Raw genomic sequence first — 19,061 nt, forward strand, 5'->3', positions numbered from 1 at the left:
AAATGATTACCCACGTATTATCTAAGAAAAATCTGTTCCAAAGCCCTGTCTAAACCACATGGTCAATAATTCATCATCATCATCATCATCATCAACTTTGTTCGATCCATGGCCATAAAAGCACATAAAACAAGATAATAAATAATTCTTAAGGAATAAATAAGTACACATCTTTAACTTGGTGTAAAAACATTAGGACAATAACTTGAATTGCACATGTGGCTCTAAAACTTATCTATAAAGGGATGGGACTTTGAATTACTTTTTGGAGACGGCATCGTACGCGCCAAGCTGTTGCTAGATACTTGCTTACTGAGAGAATTACATCGGTTGAATTATGGCTTTTTAGAACCCGTAGAGCCAAAGAGCAGTTCTTGAATCCCATGTCCCTGCAAATATTGCGATTGGCTCTCCGGTGTCAGTGGCCGGTGATCCCAGTGAACAGGTCGCTTACGTCCGATCATGTTTCGCCGAAAGCTTCAGGCTTTGGATTACCACAACCCATCGGGGTTCAACTGCAAAGATGAAACGGAATTTAGAAACTTCTTGGTCTGGCTCGAAGATCAGAAAATCAGACACTACAAGATTGAAGAACGAGGAAATTTAAGAAACATAAACAGCAGTGAATGGCCCAATCACTATGAAAAGTATCAAAAGGATGTCAACTGTCCCTTCAAAGCACAGGAGCGACAGGAATCCATTGACTGGCTTCTTGGCTTGGCAGTTCGACTTGAATATGGTGATAATGCTGATAAATATAAAAACGCCACACCTGCTAATGCTGACAATGCACCGAAAAGTGTGGAGCCACTCATAAATTTAGATGTTACTAATCCTGACTTCAAGGCAGGTGTGATGGCCTTGGCTAATCTCCTCCAGATTCAGCGCCATGATGACTACTTGATATTGTTGAAGGCAATTCGAATCCTTGTACAGGAACGTCTGAGTCAGGAAGCTGTGACAAAGGCAAATCAGTCCAAAGAGGGCTTGCCTATTGCACTAGAAAAGCACGTTCTTGGCTTCGATACAGGAGATGCTGTTCTTAATGAAGCTGCTCGAATTCTTCGATTACTCCACATTGAGGAGCTCCGAGATCTCCAAACAAGAATTAATGAAGCTATTGTAGCTGTTCAGGCAGTGATTGCAGACCCAAAAACAGATTACAGACTAGGAAAAGTGGGAAGATGAAAAGTTCATTACTTCAGCTTAATCATCATTGTGTGTACTCACTGCAACTTAGGATCTGTGTACAACTATGTCATGTTGTTGAATCGATATTTGAATCAGTATTTGTTTTCAATACCAACATCTTGTCTATTGCGGATTAAATCTGCAGTCTACCATCAACATATTTCTTTAATAAAGTTGGTAAAATTAAAAAAGCTGGCACATACAAAGAAGTACTCACTATACCTCCATGACTGTATGGCGGTGACAGCAATGACATGGAGGATAGCATCACATGCATACTATGCGCTAAGAGTATGATGAAATTCTAGCAGGTAAAAAGCTAGCATAAGGCCACTATCCACCATCATGTGTCAATCATTTCATTGGCTGCTCACTACTTCGAACACAAGCTACTTGTGTTTTCTCTTAAAGCACAAGCATTCCGTAATTGTTGTATCCTTTTTCCGTGAAAGTGATTGCTGAGTGATGTTGAGTGATGTGGGGGGACTCGCGTGCATGCAGACATACTAAATGCACTTCAGGAACTGCCCAGGAGCAAGCGAGGGCCGCCGGCAGGGGTGCTTTGTTTAAAGGCACATAGAGAGAAGGCTCTGTAGGGTCACCCCTGGCCTGCTGGAGTGCAGCGGGTGTGCGTGCACTGCTTACAGGCTGCCAGAGGAGATGCTCTTTTGGGCCCACCCAGGAGACACAAAGGGGTCCCTTTCAGGTCGAAACAGAAACCCATCTCAACTCACCTAAGGTGCCTGTTCCCGAGAGACGAGGGGTGGCCTCTATGCATGAGCAACTCAGCTACGACAGCTCTTTCTAATTAACCCAGGAGAGATTGGGGGGGGGGGAGGGGAGGTCTTTAAAACCTTCCATGAAGAAATATGTGAGGATGCGCACAGGCTTGTGCTTGTGACAGGCAGACAAGGCCAAAGAGCAGAGGCCTGGAAGCCCACAACAAATAATGCAGGCAATACAAGACAGAGAGACAACAAACAGATGCAGCCACTCGGAGAGGAAAGAGTCAGCACTGAACTGTCCAGAGGCAGCTAGCTGTGAAACTGGCTCAGCAGAGGCCAAAGTGGGGCAACTGAGGAGCAGCTCCCAACCTACACAGCTTCAGCCAGCAGCGAAAAGGGCTCAGTAGAGCCGCCCAGTAGTCACAGAGCGGGAACTGGCCTGCACTGGCTACAGGCAGCTGCGATTAAGGCTCTGTAGATGCCGCAGCCACCAAGTATAAACTCACACGGGTGTCCCAGTGCGTTCAGCAGGGAGTTGAACAGGGCCTGGAGTGACTGCAGCGACTGCACTAAGGCAGGTGTTTACGGCTTCCATGAGTGAGGTGGATGTCGTGCTGTGCAGTGGCATACCAACAAATGATGCCCCCCATACAGAATGTGGTGAGGGGCCCCTTAGAATCGGGTATCTTACAGAATTATTAGAACTTAGGCTAAAATGGGACCCCTAAACGGTGGGGAGCCCCGTGTCCCCCGAAAGGTGGGGGACCTGTACGCCACTGGGGTAGCGGTGGCCTGCGTTACGCCCCTGATGCAGTGAAAGGCGCACAAGCAGTCTGGCGAACTGAGGACAAGGGCAACAAGGTTTAATGTGAGAAGATATCGGGGTGGTCTTTGCGCCCCAGCCCTGTGCCATTTCCTGACCTATATAGGGAAGCCAACCAAGGAAGTCCCCCTTAACCTATCAGCCCTTTCCCTGGGTGCCCTGCTGGATACCCTGGGATTTGCCTGGAGAGGAAACACCAATCGAGAGAGACCTCCAGACACTTTCTCAAAAGGATGGAGAGCACAGGTCTGCGAAGAGCCTGCTATAATAGACTTTAATTATGTTGTTAGGCAGGGACCGGAGTTAAAGTGCTACAGTTTATTACTACATTTTTCTTAAATGTATGCATAATTTTTAGTCCTCTGGGGGTTTGCTACAACATTGCCCCCAAAAGCCAGGCTACTTCCGGCCGTTGTCACCTGGGCCTTGGTACCCACCCCCTTCACTGGAGAGCTCCGCCTCAGTACAGAAAACTTAGGGAGATGAGAACAAACTAAGCTCAGGCACTGGTGTGGGAGGTATTTAGGTAACATTATCCCAGTATCTCCAGGCTGTTAATGGTCCTGGTGGAGTCACACGGCCAGAGCCACAAACCGATATCTCAGTCAATAGGAACCTGGCAGTTCTCTCCCACTTTGTTACTACTGCTATTGTAAATTAGACATTAAGATTCACAGACTTGTTTGTTAGATGCTGTCTTTTTCGTATGACTACTTAGGGGAAAGATTACAAGCATAGCTGTTGGATTCTTTTTTTTTTTTTTGTGAGAGGGCTCTTACATTTTGGCCCGACTGAAAACATTATGGTGAACGCCTGCTTCTGAGGGCCACAAAAGGATCAAATAGAAATGGTGATAGCAGATGATGGCAGACAGCCGAGCAGTTCAGGCTGGACTGTTCCCATGGGGAGCAGGGTCAAGATTGATTTGCATATGGCTGGGTCCAAACTGTGGTGGCATGGTGAGCAAAAGAATGATGGATTAAACCCAGATCTGTGACTGGTGGTGAGTGATTGAAAAGTTTCAACACACCGTCCGTCATCTTGTGTGGATGACAGATTTTAGTCACAATATCAAGTGGTACAACGATTTTAGGAATTAAGGTGAGTTCTGAGGTGATTTTAACCTGCAAAAAATGCTTTTCTTCCTCTGGGATATGATGAACCACGTTTGAGAGAAGTAGTTTTTCCTCTTGTGAATTTATTTTAGAAATTATGGAATATGCTCCAGAAGCTAAAATGAGAACAGGTTTTCTGTAAATTGACAAAAATCTTTCTCAGACATGCAAGAAAAAAACTCTGACATGCTGAATAAAACACCTACTTCAAACAGCAGCACGTAGGTTGACTGACACCCTGGTGGTGTTCTACTGCAGCATATCACAGCATTCCAATGAGCAACTAGACTACTAACATTCTATATTCACAACAAATGTAAGGCAAAACTGAATGCCATGATGATAGAACCAGGCTTTTGAAACTGAAAGCATGTGCTACGAAGGAAACTAGAGTGAAAGAACAATAGACTTAATTTTGGCTTTAGAAATTATGATTTTTACTCTAGAACACTAAAATGAGGACACATTTTCTACAAAATCTCTGAAATCTTCCTATTGCATGTCAGAAAAATAGACACAGGTCGTAGTCAGTTGACTCTGGAGTGATTTACTGCAGTTTCACCAGAGTCTAAAAAACCTCTACAGTGCTAATATTCTGTAATTAAGACAAGAGAGAGGTACCCCTGAATGCCTTTTTTAATAGGCTCTGTTGAGTTTAAAGATTTTCCAGTGGAGCAGGCTGAAGTAAAAAGCACAGAGGTGTTAATGCACGTATGGAATCAGCTGTCTGAAAAACGAGGGGATGTATGGGTTTTTAGTTATTTGAGGCATAATACATTTTTAATGAGGTTCAAAATAGATAAAAAGAGAGATCAGTACTTAGCATCATCATCATATCGCTATTTCGGAATTTACACAAACCCACATAAAAAATAAAATAAACGTATTACATCATACAATCATAACACTTCTTACTTTAACTGTACCATGTAAAAATCAAGCAATCGAGTAGCATATAAAATCATCATTCAATAATTGTGAAAACATCAAGGTTAGATGAACTTGATTATAATTACAACTCTCCAGAAGCAGAATATTAAAATCTCTCCTAAGTTTCACATAAAAACCACAGAACATAACAAAATGTATGGCATCTTGTGAAGACAAACATGGTTGCAACCACAAGGCCCTTTTTTTTTTTTTACCTCATTCTATCCCTTTCAGGACCGCTAACAACAAATGCAGTAGTTTTGGCCTGAATCTTCTGAGCAAGAAACGATGATTGTTGTTAGTAACTGAGTAAGGTAAGGCTCCTTAAACTGGACTGCGTTCAAGGACATATACAGAGTTAAAGAGCGAGACCCCTACTTAAGTTCTGCATCCCCTTTCCACATCTGTTTACTCAAGCTACCCATCTTTGATATGGTCTCCAATTTTAAAATTACAACATTTTGATTGGACTTTTTTTTTTTTTAAGAAAATCTTTCATTCAAGACGATGTGAGTAGAATTTTTTTTAAGGAGGTGGGGAAGCTATATATAGACCGATCTCATAATCAAAGTTAACAGATGTGTGGTCTAATCAGTAGAGATCCTCCAGAGGACATTTGTTTATTCATTTAATTTTTGTTTTTCTTTTGTCTTTTTCCCCACTTCGTCAATAGTTGCATGAATGTGCACAAGCTTCAAAATATTTTTTTCTTGCGAGCTGAATGCAAATAAATGATAAAACATTATGTACTGTCGATATAAATGTGTTTATATACACCATATTAACTGCTACATTCAAAGATAATTAAATCAATTGAAAATAATTAACACTGTAAACCAGACAAAACAATCAAGGTATTATTCCAAAATGCAATGAAAACATGTAGGAACTCTTTAAATATACGACACCAACACATAAAAAGGGATGTTTTGGGGACTTGTGTCTTGCAGGAACTTGCAGCAGCAGGAATAAGACACCTTTAAGCTCGCTGCTTCTGTCCGCAGTGTAGTAGTGTGTCAGCCCCATACCTGCGTGTAGATTGCCACACCCAGCACAGTAAATGATCACACGGAGACTGTGCTTACTTGCAAACACGCATGGAACTGCGTCACCCGCAGTTCCTTCTTTATTTATACCCTCGTGCTCCGTGCCCCTCCCGGACACGCAGAGCACGTTAGGCACACAGGGAGAGCCCGCGTGGCTCTCTGTTAACTCTTTACATCCCCCCCATGTTTTACTCCACATGGGGACTGGAATTAACGAAAACTTGACCCAAAATTAACACATGACGGAATAGAGTCACTTAGTGATAGTTCTTAAGAAAACACACGTGAACAGTCCACCACAACGAAAACACTGTCCTTATGAAACAGCAGGAGATCTCCCCTCGGTATCCTATTATGATCACATGGCAATGAAACTCCAACTATGAGCACCCTATATTCCAGACAGTCTTTCAACTGACTACTCGGTACAGGATTGGGACGTAAATCATATCTGTTGCTTCTTGTGCACAAGCTTTCCTGCCCAGGGGTACAAACAGGTCGGGTTTGTTCAGTCAGCATTGGCCTCCTGACACTTTCCATCTCATTAGTCACCACTGATGACCCGCCTGTAACATCATCAAACTCTCCTTCTTCATCCATCAGTTCCCTCCGTCCAGCTTTCCTAAAATGCGACACATTTCGTGTCACCCTTTGTCTTCCTCTTGCCGCAGTGATCATGGATCCCTTCACACCAATAACCTCCCATATCTCAGGTTCAAACGGAGTTATAAACTTTCCTCCTCCTCTCCGACATTTCACCACCACCTGGTCTCCTTCTTGGAACCCTCGATACTTTGCTCGTCGTTGGGCACTCGCCCTCTGATTAGTAGCTCGCCGTCGTTTTTGAGTGGCTTTAACATCCAACACAGGAGGTTTCCATTTAGGACCTGATGGAATACAGTCACGTGGAGATACTTTGAACATCAAAGAGGAGGGAGCACAACCAGTGGTACTATGGGGCGTTTGACGATAAGCACTCAGGAATTGGTATAGACACTGTTCGCTGTCTTCCTTTTTCTCTACTCCAATCCGAAGAGCCCTGTTCAAAGTTCGCATGAACCTTTCCACGTCTCCATTTGCCTGAGGCCAGTAAGGCGTTATCTTCCGATGACGAATTGCCAAACCCTCAAGGTATAACCGAAACTCTTGGCCTTGGAATGGGGGACCATTATCCGTTCGAATTTCATCAGGCAAACCAAACAAAGCAAATGTCTTTTGTAGAACTGGCCGCACATTCTCAAACGCCGTCGACGACACCACCTCAACCACCGGGAATTTAGTATAGGAGTCAATCAGAACAGCAGTTAACCTCCCATCTGGAAAACTTCCGAAGTCCATGCTTACTTTAGCCCATGGTTTCAGAGTAGCCGGCTCGGTTACCACTGGACAATTCGGAGGTTCCACTGACGTGATGATACAGGAGTGACACTGTCCTACCATCTCATCAACCTGGCTGTCCATACCTGGGAACCATACCTTGGCACGTAATCTCGCTTTGGTTTTAGCAGCCCCTTGATGTCCTAGATGTGCCAACTCAATCACTCTAGACCAGAGACTTTGTGGAAGTACAATCCTTCTTCCCCTTAGAACCAACCCTTCATTATCAGTAGATAGTTCATCTCGCACTTTCCATATACTTTGCATGGCCACTTTCTGTTCAGGGCGAGACGCATGTGTTTTTTCTAGAAAATATTTCCACTTTTTATGGCTCAACGCGTCTTTGACATGGCCCAATATGATATCTTCCTGCGTGGCACTTACAATCTCTGGTACGAGAAGGGCGTTAGGACACGCCGACTGCACGACCATGCTTACAAAGACTTCCGTACTCTCCTCATCTTGTTCTTGTTGCGCATCCGACACCTGCGAACAAGGGTGGCGAGACAGATAGTCTGCCGGATTGTTCGCCCCTGGCCGGTAAACGACAGTGAACCTATAAGGCTGAAGGAGAACGGTCCACCGCTCAATCCTCGGAGGTGCAAGACGCGGGCAACCAGCGAACAACGGAACTAAAGGTTTGTGGTCAGTCACTACTTGAAATTCGTGCCCATACAAGTACAAGTGAAAATGGCGGCATGCCCACCGGATGGCTAGAGCCTCACGCTCAATTTGCGCATACCTGGTTTCAACGGCCGACAACGCCCGGCTGGCATATGCGACCGGGATCCATTCCTGATACCTCTGTTCTTGCAAGAGGACGGCTCCAAGCCCGACGGGGCTCGCATCTACCACTACCTCGGTCTTTCTGCTGGGGTTGAAATAAGCCATAGTTGCCTTGTCTAGCAATGCCTCCTTAATATCCATGAAGGCCTGTTGTGCCTCGGGAGTCCAGTCCCAACGGTGTTGCCCTTTTGTTAGCCGCCGGAGAGGTTCAGACATGGTGGCTAGATGTGGTATAAACCTTCCGCAATACATGGCCATCCCTAGGAAACTACGAACCTCCGTGGAATTTTGCGGAACCGCAGCCTGACGGATAGCCTCAGCCTTCCGTGGGTCCACTTGCAGGCCCTCTTTCGAAAATACATATCCGAAGAACTCTACCAAATTTTGGTAAAAGGCACACTTCTTCTTGTGAAGCGTTAGTCCTGCTTCAGACAGCCGTTTCAACGTTGCACGTAGATGACAATGATGCTCCTCTCTCGTCTTGGAGTGTATTAGAATGTCATCACTCAAGTTGATTACTCCTGGTAATCCCGACAAGGTTTCCCTAATCGCATTTTGAAACACCTCCGCAGCAGAGGACACTCCAAAGCTCAGTCTCTTATATCTTCTCAGCCCCACATGTGTTGAAAATGTGGTAATATTCCTGCTTTCCGGGTCTAGCTCTAGCTGATGATACCCCGCATTGAGATCCAGCTTGGAGAACCACTGCGCCCCATTCAGATCTGCAATGATGTCGTCCATGGTGGGCGTTGTGTCTCTCCCTTCGAATAGCCTTATTTGGCAGGCGCATATCAACACAGAGGCGAATCGCTCCTGGCTGCTTGGGTTTTGGCGCAATCACCAGCGGCGACACCCACGGCGTAGGCCCATCCACCTTCTCTATGACCCCTTGGTCTTCCAACAGCTGCAGCTCTTTCTCAACGACAGGTCTCAGATGAAAGGGTACCCGACGATGTCTTAGTGCCACCGGAGCCACGTTGGGATCTATGTGCAACTTGATGCGTTTTCCTTTTAACCGGCCTAACCCCTCAAATAGCTGCGGAAACTCGTTGAGAAGGCGTTCCACTTGAGTATCATACACTTGTCGTGCAAAAAACACTAGTCCCAACTCTTCTGCCGTGTGACATCCTAGCAGAGTGCCACGATCCCCAGCCACCACATAGAACTTGGTTTCTGTTGATTTGTCCCCACTGCTTACAGCCACCTCCACTGTTCCCTTGAGGGGAAGAGGGTCTCGCCCTCCATAATTGTATATCTTAGTAGCTGTCGGGGTCAGTGGCGGGGCAGGTACTAGTTTGTGGAAGAGTGTTTCATCCATGAAATTGATCGACGCTCCTGTGTCAATGAGTACGGAGACAAGCATGCCATTGACATGAACGTCACTCATGGGCGGCGGTCTCATTTTCCGTGTCTTACCCCCCGTGAAAGATATTACAAATATGTCCTCTTCTTCATCTTCCTCGAAGACCGGTGCCACTCGCCGTCGCCTAGTCTCTCACCTCCTCCGTGTTTTTGGATACAGCTCTAACACTTGTATCCCGTCCCTTCTGCTCTCCTGGCTTATTCCTCCTGGACCTACACACTTTGGCAAAATGATTTGACTTGCCACAACGGTTGCAGGACTGTCCTTTTGCCGGGCATCCTGTGTTCGGCCGGTGTTCATACCCACAGCTTCCACAGGCCCTGTCACTGGGTCTGGCAGTGCTTGTCTTACGCTGCGCTGCCGGACGTGTTTGAATCGCATCCACTTGTTCCTCTTTCACCTGGACTACACGAGACGATGATGCAGCAGCTAGTGACTGACCTCTTACTGCCGCCATCGCATCCGCTCGTACTGCAGACAGTTCATGTGACCTTGCAAGAATCAGAAAGTCATCGAGGGACATGCCCTGCTGTCGCAAAATCAGCTTCCTCAAAGCATTAGACCGGCACCCTTGAATGATTTGCGCTCGGATCTCCTCTTGTTGGTTGAGACCTGTGCACGAGCTCGCTAGCTTTCTCAACCTAGCATAGAACATATCCATCGACTCGATTTCAGTCTGCTGGGCCTGTCGCAGTTTAAAACGTTCGTAATCCGAGTTAAGTTGAGGGTCGAAGTGCTTGTTCAGAGCAGTTACCGCTGCGTCAAAATCAGCCTTGTCCCCTGTGTCAGGAAGCGAGTCAAAAAGCTCCTGTAGTTCATCTCACCCATCAACAGCATTACCGACCTCCGCACTTCCCCATCCGTTTCCCTGGTTGCACAAAAGTAGTTTTCTAACCTGTTTATCCACAAGCGCCACCTGGGTGCAGCGGTAGCCGGGTCAATCAGTTGGCTAAACGGTGGTAACGAAATGATCGAGGAGTGAACTCTGTTGTTCAACTGTGCTGGGAGCTGGGGGTTCCCTGGTGGCGGTGGAGGATTGGCATCATCTTGTGGTGGGGCACTCATCTTTGCCCCTTCTCACTCCTGTGATGTACACGAGGTGATGCTGTCCTTCCGTCTTTGTCTTTTTTTTCTTTACTGTCTCTTGGTGCAGCTTCTCCCCCTTCACCCCCTTTTCTTGCACTTTTGCCTGTGTGGATGTACTCGTTTTCCCTTTTTTTTTTTTATTTAGTTTATTGAGTTTTTTTTTTTTGACCCCCTAGCCTCGGGGAAGACGCACGTGCAACCCGCGTCACTTCTTTTCTTTTTTTTGATCCCCTAGCCTCGGGGAAAGACGCGCGTGCAGCACGCGTCGCTTCTTTCACTTTTGTTTTTTTTTTCCAGGCCCTCCGGCCTCGCGGGAGACACGCGGCGCGCCCGGCTGCTCTGCCGCAGCACAGCAGCGCTTAGCAGCCGCGCGCCTGGCCAGGGAAGCACGCGTCTGCTTCAGCTGCTCTCGGGCAGCGAGGGACGCCCAGGGGTGGAGTGCTGGAGCTCCACGTGGTGCTTCTCAAGTGGGGGCGGGGCGCGGCTCACCGTCTTCGGGCTTCCCGGTCGGGAGACCGGCTACAGTTTCTTCTTCGCCCGCCGCGAGACAGTCTCGCGCCACCAGCCTCCTTCGTGGTTTTTTTCCTCGGCAACCGGCCCGGCACCAGGATCGCGGCAGCCGACACTGCACCGCACTCCTCCCGGTACGTTATTTTTTTTCAGCTTGGCATCGACATTCTCTCTTATATTCTCCTGTCGTGAAGCATTTGCATCCCGCTCGTCGCCAATGTAGATTGCCACACCCAGCACAGTAAATGATCACACGGAGACTGTGCTTACTTGCAAACACGCATGGAACTGCGTCACCCGCAGTCCCTTCTTTATTTATACCATCATGCTCCGTGCCCCTCCCGGACACGCAGAGCACGTTAGGCACACAGGGAGAGCCCGCGTGGCTCTCCGTTAACTCTTTACACTGCGCACAACTACCACTTCACAAAAATGCCCTCTTGCCTAACACACCTACCCCAGGGCAAGAAGGGTATAAGCGCTGTGCAGTAAAAACAAACAGTACCAGACAACTCTCACAACAAACACGCACTGAGCTGCAAACACAGGCGGCGTCCCATTGGCCTACGGAAACGAGGCGTAAATGTATTCATATTTTTCCAAGAAACGCTATAACAAATCCCTATTTTTAGAGTCTGGATTCTGCATAATCGCAGAAGAGGTTGTAAAATGTGAGAACCACGTTCACAATCATCGTTCATCTAGGCCGAGATGCGGGAAAGCGTGAAGTGTATTACACAGTCCTAACTTATAAGGCTGCTGAGAAGATTTCAATTAGATTTGTCATTTGTGAAAGAAATGTTTGCATCATCACTGACGCCAGCAAATCTGTCCCCCGGCTGCGCGTCTTCAGCTGTGAACGGAGTATTCCCATCCGCTTCGGATAGAGAGGCTCGCAGTTTTAATGGAAATATCTGGAAGTGCTAAATTACATTCGCAAATCATCATTGTAAAGACAATTCAAGATGGCCACCGTGGGTGCCTCCAGCCAGAGGCATCACATGGCCAGCACCCCCACCGCACACACACTCCTTGGGGCGAGAGTGGTGAAATGTACCTGGCCTAGGGTGGCAACAATCCATCCATCTGCCCTGCACTGTGAGACTTTTGAAGTCTGGAACGATTTTGAGTGTAATGATTCTACTACTTAAAGAGTTAAAATGTGTGCAGGGACCAGGTCTCCATCTTGAATTATGGTCCTAAAATAGTTTTTTTTTTGTTTAGAATAGTTGTTTTGTGTTGTCATATCGGATCTCTTCCCTTTGGTTTCCCCCTTGGGTGAGCTCTGGCTTTGTGTTTATTATTTATTCGCGCTAATAGATCGTGGCTAATTATTAAGGCTTGTAGCTTTTAATGGCACACACATTTTCAGGGACACTGTACACTGTTTACATGGTCAGAGGACTAATGACTACGTTCAATGCGCATGTTAGACCTCGTGGTCACAGTTTGCGAATCCAAAGGGGTGCACTCGCCTTTCATCCTTCTGAGGTTGATAAAATGCGGACCACTGAGCTGGGCTACAATAGGCACCTCATCAGTGCCAAGCGGTTGCACAAGAAGTGAATGTGCTCTTTACAGACATATGTTTATGTAGTAGTAATCACAAAATACGCACGGCCCCGGTAAGGGTCGTCGGGCGGCCGCAGTGAAGTGCATTATCCCTGCTGGTGGCGGCCACATGACCGGATGCAACCTGCCCGTGGCTCACAGCCCGGCCACAAGACGGCACGGAGGAGGATTTCCTGCAGTGACGTAAGATGCACCTACGTGTAAACAAAAAAAATCCTGCTCTGGAAAGACAAAGCGGGCAAGCCTGTCCGTGACGCCTCTGAATACACAACACCGGTCAGGGCACCCGCACTGGGCATCACCAGCACCACAAAAGAGCAGACCGGGCATTGCGGCCCACGGCTACCAGAGGGCAGCTGGCACTGAAACACCAATAACATCCTTAGATAAATACCACCAGACTGAACTTATACAAGTTCAAACGAAACGCCACAAGAGACATTGGGAAATCCCCTCAAAATGATTAATTTATGCATGTTCTAATTGTATTTTCAGCGGACTTTCTAAGTTTTGTTGTTATGAGATGTACAGATTACCTTAATATACGTACCGTACAGCCCTTGGCGGCCTCGGACGCCGCAGAGAGTATGCCACACGTACATCAGCAACGCGAGGGGGGTAGTCACGACCCAAGAGAGATGAACAATGTTAGCATCTGCTGAAGGTCGGGGGATTCGCAAGTTTAGTGTGTGGGGCTGCGCGCCACCGGGTGGCCGCCATTTTCGTTATACGGGGCTACCCTTTACCGTTCAAGGACTTGTACAAGTACCCAGTAATTGTACCTGCGCCCCCGGTATCAGTCATTTTATCGTACCTCACAATCTGCGCCCACTGCCAGGAGATCTCTCCATCTGCACACACTCCTCCAAGCACCTAGAAGCACCTTGCCTAAACCTTTTTGTACAACGGGGCGTGCAACTAAACCTAACTTAAACGCACAAAAAGCATATTTGACTCTGTAGTTCACATTTTGAACCCAAGAATCACGATACTTAATATTTCATCATGGTGACGTGCACTTACAGCGGGGCACGGTATTCTAGCATGTCTGGTTTTGAACGCTGCTACGGTTTGGGTCATGGGCAGCACCAGACGACACTGGAGGTGACATATGAAAAGTGAATGGAAACGCCACAACATGTACGTTTGTGTATTCACAAGCAGTTTGCTAGGCCAGCCCACTGCAGAAACACTAGCGGAGGAGCTTTAAAAACAGATTATAGTAAACGTTTCCAGTGTTTTGTTTTGTCTTCGAAGGAATCTCCAAAGACACAACCATATATAGCCCCCCCCCATAAAATGGACAAATGCGCGGCATAGGTAAATACTGATCGAGAGATGCACTCACTGATATTTACGACTGTTTAAAAAAAAAAAAACAGTCTTTGTGGGAAAGTTTGTGAGTGATCACAAAGATAGAAACCTACTTTAAATAACGAAAGAAACCCAGATTTCGACTTTTTGAAGCAAGGCTTGTGAACCTGGCCAACAATGGTTCAGGGTTTGCTGTAAGTGCGCCAACCTCAATAACAGTGAACGTAAGAGCTGAGCATTTAAAGACACACAATATTTGGGCCCTTAGGTACTGCATAACCAACCAACATTTGGCCTTTGGATCACAGTTCATTCAATATGAATGTTACAACACCGTGGAAGCCCAATTAAATAGAGTGGTTCATCGGGGAGTACTGTTTCTTTAAACAAAGCCATGGAGTTTTAGCAAAAACACAGTTAAAGATTTATGAATCACTCAATGTGTACCATTATGAAAACATTTAACCATTATAGGTAACTGCGCCCATCTGCTGCCAGTAAAACGTCTTGCGACACTCAATTGTGTTGGGGAGTGTGCAAGGAAGTCATTGTCAACAAAAGGACACGCTTCCTTTTCCTGTAAATTATTTCTGTTATCCCGGCCTTTGTCCTGCCTAGCCTGTGCATGGTATTCCTAGGAATCAGTTATGCTCCTATTTCAGGTTTTAAGCATGAGATGTTGGTGCTGCACCTGCAGCAGGGTAGAAAGGATGCCTTGGGCCCTGGTGCAAACAAGAAAAAAATCCCCTTTGGCTGTTCTTGGGGTAGGAAAATGCTTACATTCTCGGGGTTTAATGGGCTTCTCTGGTCTATGTCCCTGCACCTGTATTAGCTATACCCCTGTACACCTGTCCTCTTTACCCAGATGTCAGACTGAGGTCATCTTTAGAATAGATACTGAGGCAGTACCTCCTCAGGGGCGGCCTCTGAAGTGGACTAATTTGATTACATGTATATATCCAGATATGTGTATTTCTTTGTACAAATACATATAATAACTATTTTAGCTTAAAATATATACTCTTTAGGCCTGTTTAACAAATGTATACTTTACTTCAATTAAATGTATATATGTATTTGTAGGGGTGTATATACATGTGTGTGTGTGTGTGTGTGTGTGTGTGTGTATATTATTCTCCACTTGACAAGTTCATAGGTCACTGCTTAGTTTCTATATAAGTTGCTTGATTAGATGTTTAGGAGTCTGTTTTTATTTTAGCTACCATAATAGATAAATATTACCTTAACTATCTACAAGCATTTTATTATTGAAATATTGAGGAAAGATCAAATACTGTTATATAAGTACACAAATAAATTAACTTAAAATACTGTAACTCTTGAAAGCCTGCGTTTGTACGATACAGCTTTAAATCTCGGTATATTATATTCCTTACACAGTCAATCCCTTGATTATGCAATCATGTATCTATGCTACTCTAATCACACTGTACAAGAGAAAAAAAAACATTTTACTCTCTTAAAAGCTTTAATCAGTCTTTCACCCTATACCTCTATCAATCTATCCTCTAGCTGCACTCTCTGACTCATTCCAAACCCGTTATACTACTATGATCTCCAAAATAACCCTTTCTAGCCTCTTCCCTCCTGGTTCAACCCAAATCACAGTTTACAACTATGAACTCCTAAACTACCCTACTAAATTCTCCTTCATTTATCTCGTTTGACTCATCCCAAACCTCATTTACCCTTTATGATCGCCCAAAATACATTTCTACAAACTTACATTTTCCCCCTCTCCTTTACTCATCCCAAACCTCATCTTACTTCTATAATCTCCCAATTAACACTTTTAGATTCTTCCCTCCTTTATCCCTCCATTATTCTATTCAAATCGACTAACCAACTCACATTCTTTTGCTCGAATTAACTCATACCTCCCTTTACTAATACCTTACTCATATTTCCCTATACTAATCTACCACTAATCCTTTTGCTTTGACGCCTCGTCAGGGGTATATAAATACAATTGCAAAACATCTTGCAGGACTGAGAAATTTATTTCCCACAGGACATGGCTATCAAGGCAGTGTGCATAGTTAACGTGTACATGGATGTTGCCGATGTACATGATGCAACCTGGCAGATTTTCAGGACAGGCACTCCGCATGTCAACACAGTGGTAGGAGCCTTAGCCCTAGAGGAATAGGCTATTCAGGCCTGCCAGAAGTTGCTTTCTGGTCAGTGCATAGCAGATCATAATGCAGAGGACTATGCACCTAAAAAAATAATGATCTTATGCACATCCTTGTCTTTCGTCTACCCTAATGTCCTTGGTAAGATCAATGTTAAAGCTTCAAGCTCTTTTGGGGGTCCAACCGATGGAGCCTCTTCTCCTCTTTCGAGGAACGAGACGGATGAAAATGCTGCAAGAGTTATGGCTTGCCCAAATGGTCAAAGAGTCGTGACTTTCAGCAAGAAGGCCGCTCGAGTCCTCAGAACCAATTTGCCCGCAAAACGGTGATTTAGGGTGACTGCAATGAGAGAATCTGGAGTTTGTCCAAGAGACAAGCTGATTTAATCGCAATGGGAAGGACAGTTTTTAGGGAGAGAAGACGTAATGAGCAGTTTGCATTGACTCGAAAAGGTTACACATGAGAAAAGTAAAAACTAAATTAAAGTTCCGCTGTATGCATCACAAACTGTTTTGGAGGGAGTATGTGCATTAACCATAAATAAACCACATCACAACAGGTGATTTAAAGGACGGCTGGTCCAGCAAACGCAAAAATGCTGAAAGGGCTGACAAATACCCTTTAATAATGCCTACTGCCAGGCCTTGTTGGGCCAAAGCAAAACAAACAATAAAACATCCAACAGTTTGACTAGCAAAGGGTCTGTTTTGCAGACTCTACACCAGGCCACAGATTTATCCTGGGACCTGCAGTAAATGGACTTTGTAGATGGACGTCTGGCAGCAAGGATGACATCAACAACCTCAGGTAGTAGATCCAACGCAGTCAACTGCCACTGCTCAACCTCCACGCATAGAGGTGTAGTTTCGAGTGAAGAACCCTGCTCTGCTGTTGCAATAGAAGATCCTCTTGGAGCAGCAATCTGACTGGGGGCAGACACTCACACAGAATCTGTGGGTACCACACTCTCTTGGAACAACCTGAAGCCACAAGGTTGACTTGGACAGATCTTCTTCAGAACCCAGTGTTATATCCTATATCCAGATGGGAGCGCGAGAAGGTGAATGTGAGAATGTGTGTGTTGTGTGTGCGCGAGGAGACGAATGGAGAATGGTGAGCGTGCGATGGAATGGGAGGTGAGTGGAGAGGGGAAAGGACGGTTGCGGAGAGAGGCGGAGGTCGGGATGCTTTCTCTACGGAGTATTACATTTTCTAGAATAAACAACACGAGTCACCTTTGAAGCTGTGTACTGGTTTTCATACGCCTCGTTCTTACACCCAGGTTTGGAGAGGCAATGGCAGGAATGTGTACAGGCGTCCTGTGTTCAATTTCAGCTGGAATGTCTCTCCTAATAAGAGATTTTGCAGGAAGTGCAAAAAGTTAGACAATGCACATTTTCAATGGTGGCAAGACGATTTAGCAAGCCTCCCCAACCCCCCTCATCTCGTCTCACCTCAAGATACAGCTACCATTTGTGATCTTCAAGGCTCAGCCACTTGAGCTTGTCTGCTGTGAACTGGTCCTCCCAGGTGGTTTGCGATCAGGGCTCAATCCCGAAATTCCAGCCAACTGTAGAGGAGCTGAGACTCTTGGCATAGGGCCCCGCACCGCTTGCTGCAGCCCAGCATGGTGGTGATGTTGTCCATGAGAACCCATTCCTGTCCCCCTTGACAGACGGCAGGAAGGATTTCAGCACCAGATGAATAGCCCACAACTCCAACAGATTGTTATCATAATCAGGCCTCTGTCAAAGACCACAGTTCTCTGATCGCTACCCCCCTAACCCCATAGTGACACATAAGTTACCACTGTCAACTCTGGGTGGGTAAGGGAGCGGGGCTGCTGCTGGACGAACTGCAGCAGAGCACCCACCACTGCAGATAGTACAGTTATTTCCGAAACGTAGATGGTATCTGATGGGTTGCCTTGAGGCTCGCTCCACTGGGACTTCAGGTTCCATTGCAGAGTCCACCTACACTGTCTGGAGTGGCAGACAAGGAGGGTGCAGGAGGTTCAAAGGGCAATGCAGAACTGCTCTCACTGAGATCCAGGACTAAGACGTCCTGCAGGTCCAAGGCTACCATCCAGCAGCACAGAACCAGAACAGACTGAGCTTGGGCCAGCCCGAGTCTTTGAATTTTTCTTTCAGTAGCAAGACATTCAGAGGGCAAAGATCCAGGATGGGCTGAAGCTCTTTGTCCTTCTTCAGTATGAAGAAATAGCAAGAGTAACAACCTGTCCCTTTTTCCAAGTTCGGAACTCTGTCATTTGCTCCTTTGGAGTGTAAAGCTCATACCTCCTGCATTAGTAAGGACAGGTGCTACTCAGAGCCGGTCTGGTGTGGGGGGAGGTGCAGCAGAGTAGATAGAAAGGGTAGGGCATATTCATGCTGAACAATCTGAAGGACCCATCTGTCGGATGTGATAGATTGCCACCCTAGGAGAACGTACTGGATTCTTCCTCTCACAGGGTGGTTGTGTGCCCTTACAGACAAACTAAAGCAGCTTGTAGGCTGAGACTGCATTGGAGGGGAATTGGGAGGAATGATGCCCTGAATTACATTTGTGCTGCATCCCAGATCCACGTCCTCACCCACGAAAGGTCTGGGTTGAGTGCAGAGGTGGCTGGGGTGATTGGCATTGCATGTACACCAACCCCCTGGAGAAGCATCAACATTTCCTGCACTGGCAGACAACTGGCTGGCAGAAGTAAAAAAGAAAAACAATTGAGTCTGGTGGACCTAGGCTCCTTATAGCGTTCTAGGGCTGAATCAGTTTTGTCGCCAAACATATGCAAGTAATCAAAAGGCATATCTATAAAGGAGGGCTGAACGTCTGTAAAACCTATGGATCGCAATCATGCATGGCAATGTAGCAGCAAACTGGTGCCACAAACCACCCACCCTGGATAATCAGTAATATCAAGGCCAATATGAATCGTATATTTGGCTGCACCTAGACCGTTTGGAATGGTTTGAGACCATGATGCCATAATTTCTTCAAAGCCGCCAGCAAGATCACTCTGCCCATGTCCCAGAGTGTGTGTGCCCCAATAAGCCCACAGTAT

General features: G+C 46.1%; 2 protein-coding genes across 19 annotated transcripts in view; one reads left to right on the top strand and one right to left on the bottom strand.

Annotated features, from left to right (window-relative positions):
• The window catches only part of PTK2 (protein tyrosine kinase 2), a 758,583-nt gene that overhangs the window by 553,307 nt on the left and 186,215 nt on the right, over positions 1-19,061 (bottom strand). Inside the window, exon 1 of one of the 18 annotated variants that reach the window (XM_069220819.1) lies at positions 263-399. The exons of the other annotated variants lie outside the window; for them this stretch is intronic. Within the exon in view, the coding sequence (XP_069076920.1) occupies positions 263-278 (16 nt within the window). The 5' untranslated portion in view covers positions 279-399. Of the gene's footprint in view, positions 1-262; positions 400-19,061 lie in introns of those variants that run through there. 18 annotated transcript variants of the gene reach the window in all.
• On the top strand, positions 411-1,382 carry LOC138282858 (RNA transcription, translation and transport factor protein-like). Its single transcript, XM_069220829.1, has one exon. It carries the CDS (start codon positions 463-465, stop codon positions 1,186-1,188), a length of 726 nt encoding a protein of 241 aa, XP_069076930.1. The 5' UTR covers positions 411-462; the 3' UTR covers positions 1,189-1,382.

This window comes from Pleurodeles waltl, chromosome 2_2, assembly GCF_031143425.1.
Source record: "Pleurodeles waltl isolate 20211129_DDA chromosome 2_2, aPleWal1.hap1.20221129, whole genome shotgun sequence".
NCBI lineage: Eukaryota > Metazoa > Chordata > Amphibia > Caudata > Salamandridae > Pleurodeles > Pleurodeles waltl.

What these genes read in the sequence shown, in the direction of transcription:
- LOC138282858 (XM_069220829.1), top strand. Translation starts at nt 463, where the DNA reads ATGTTTCGCCGAAAGCTTCAGGCTTTGGATTACCACAACCCATCGGGG.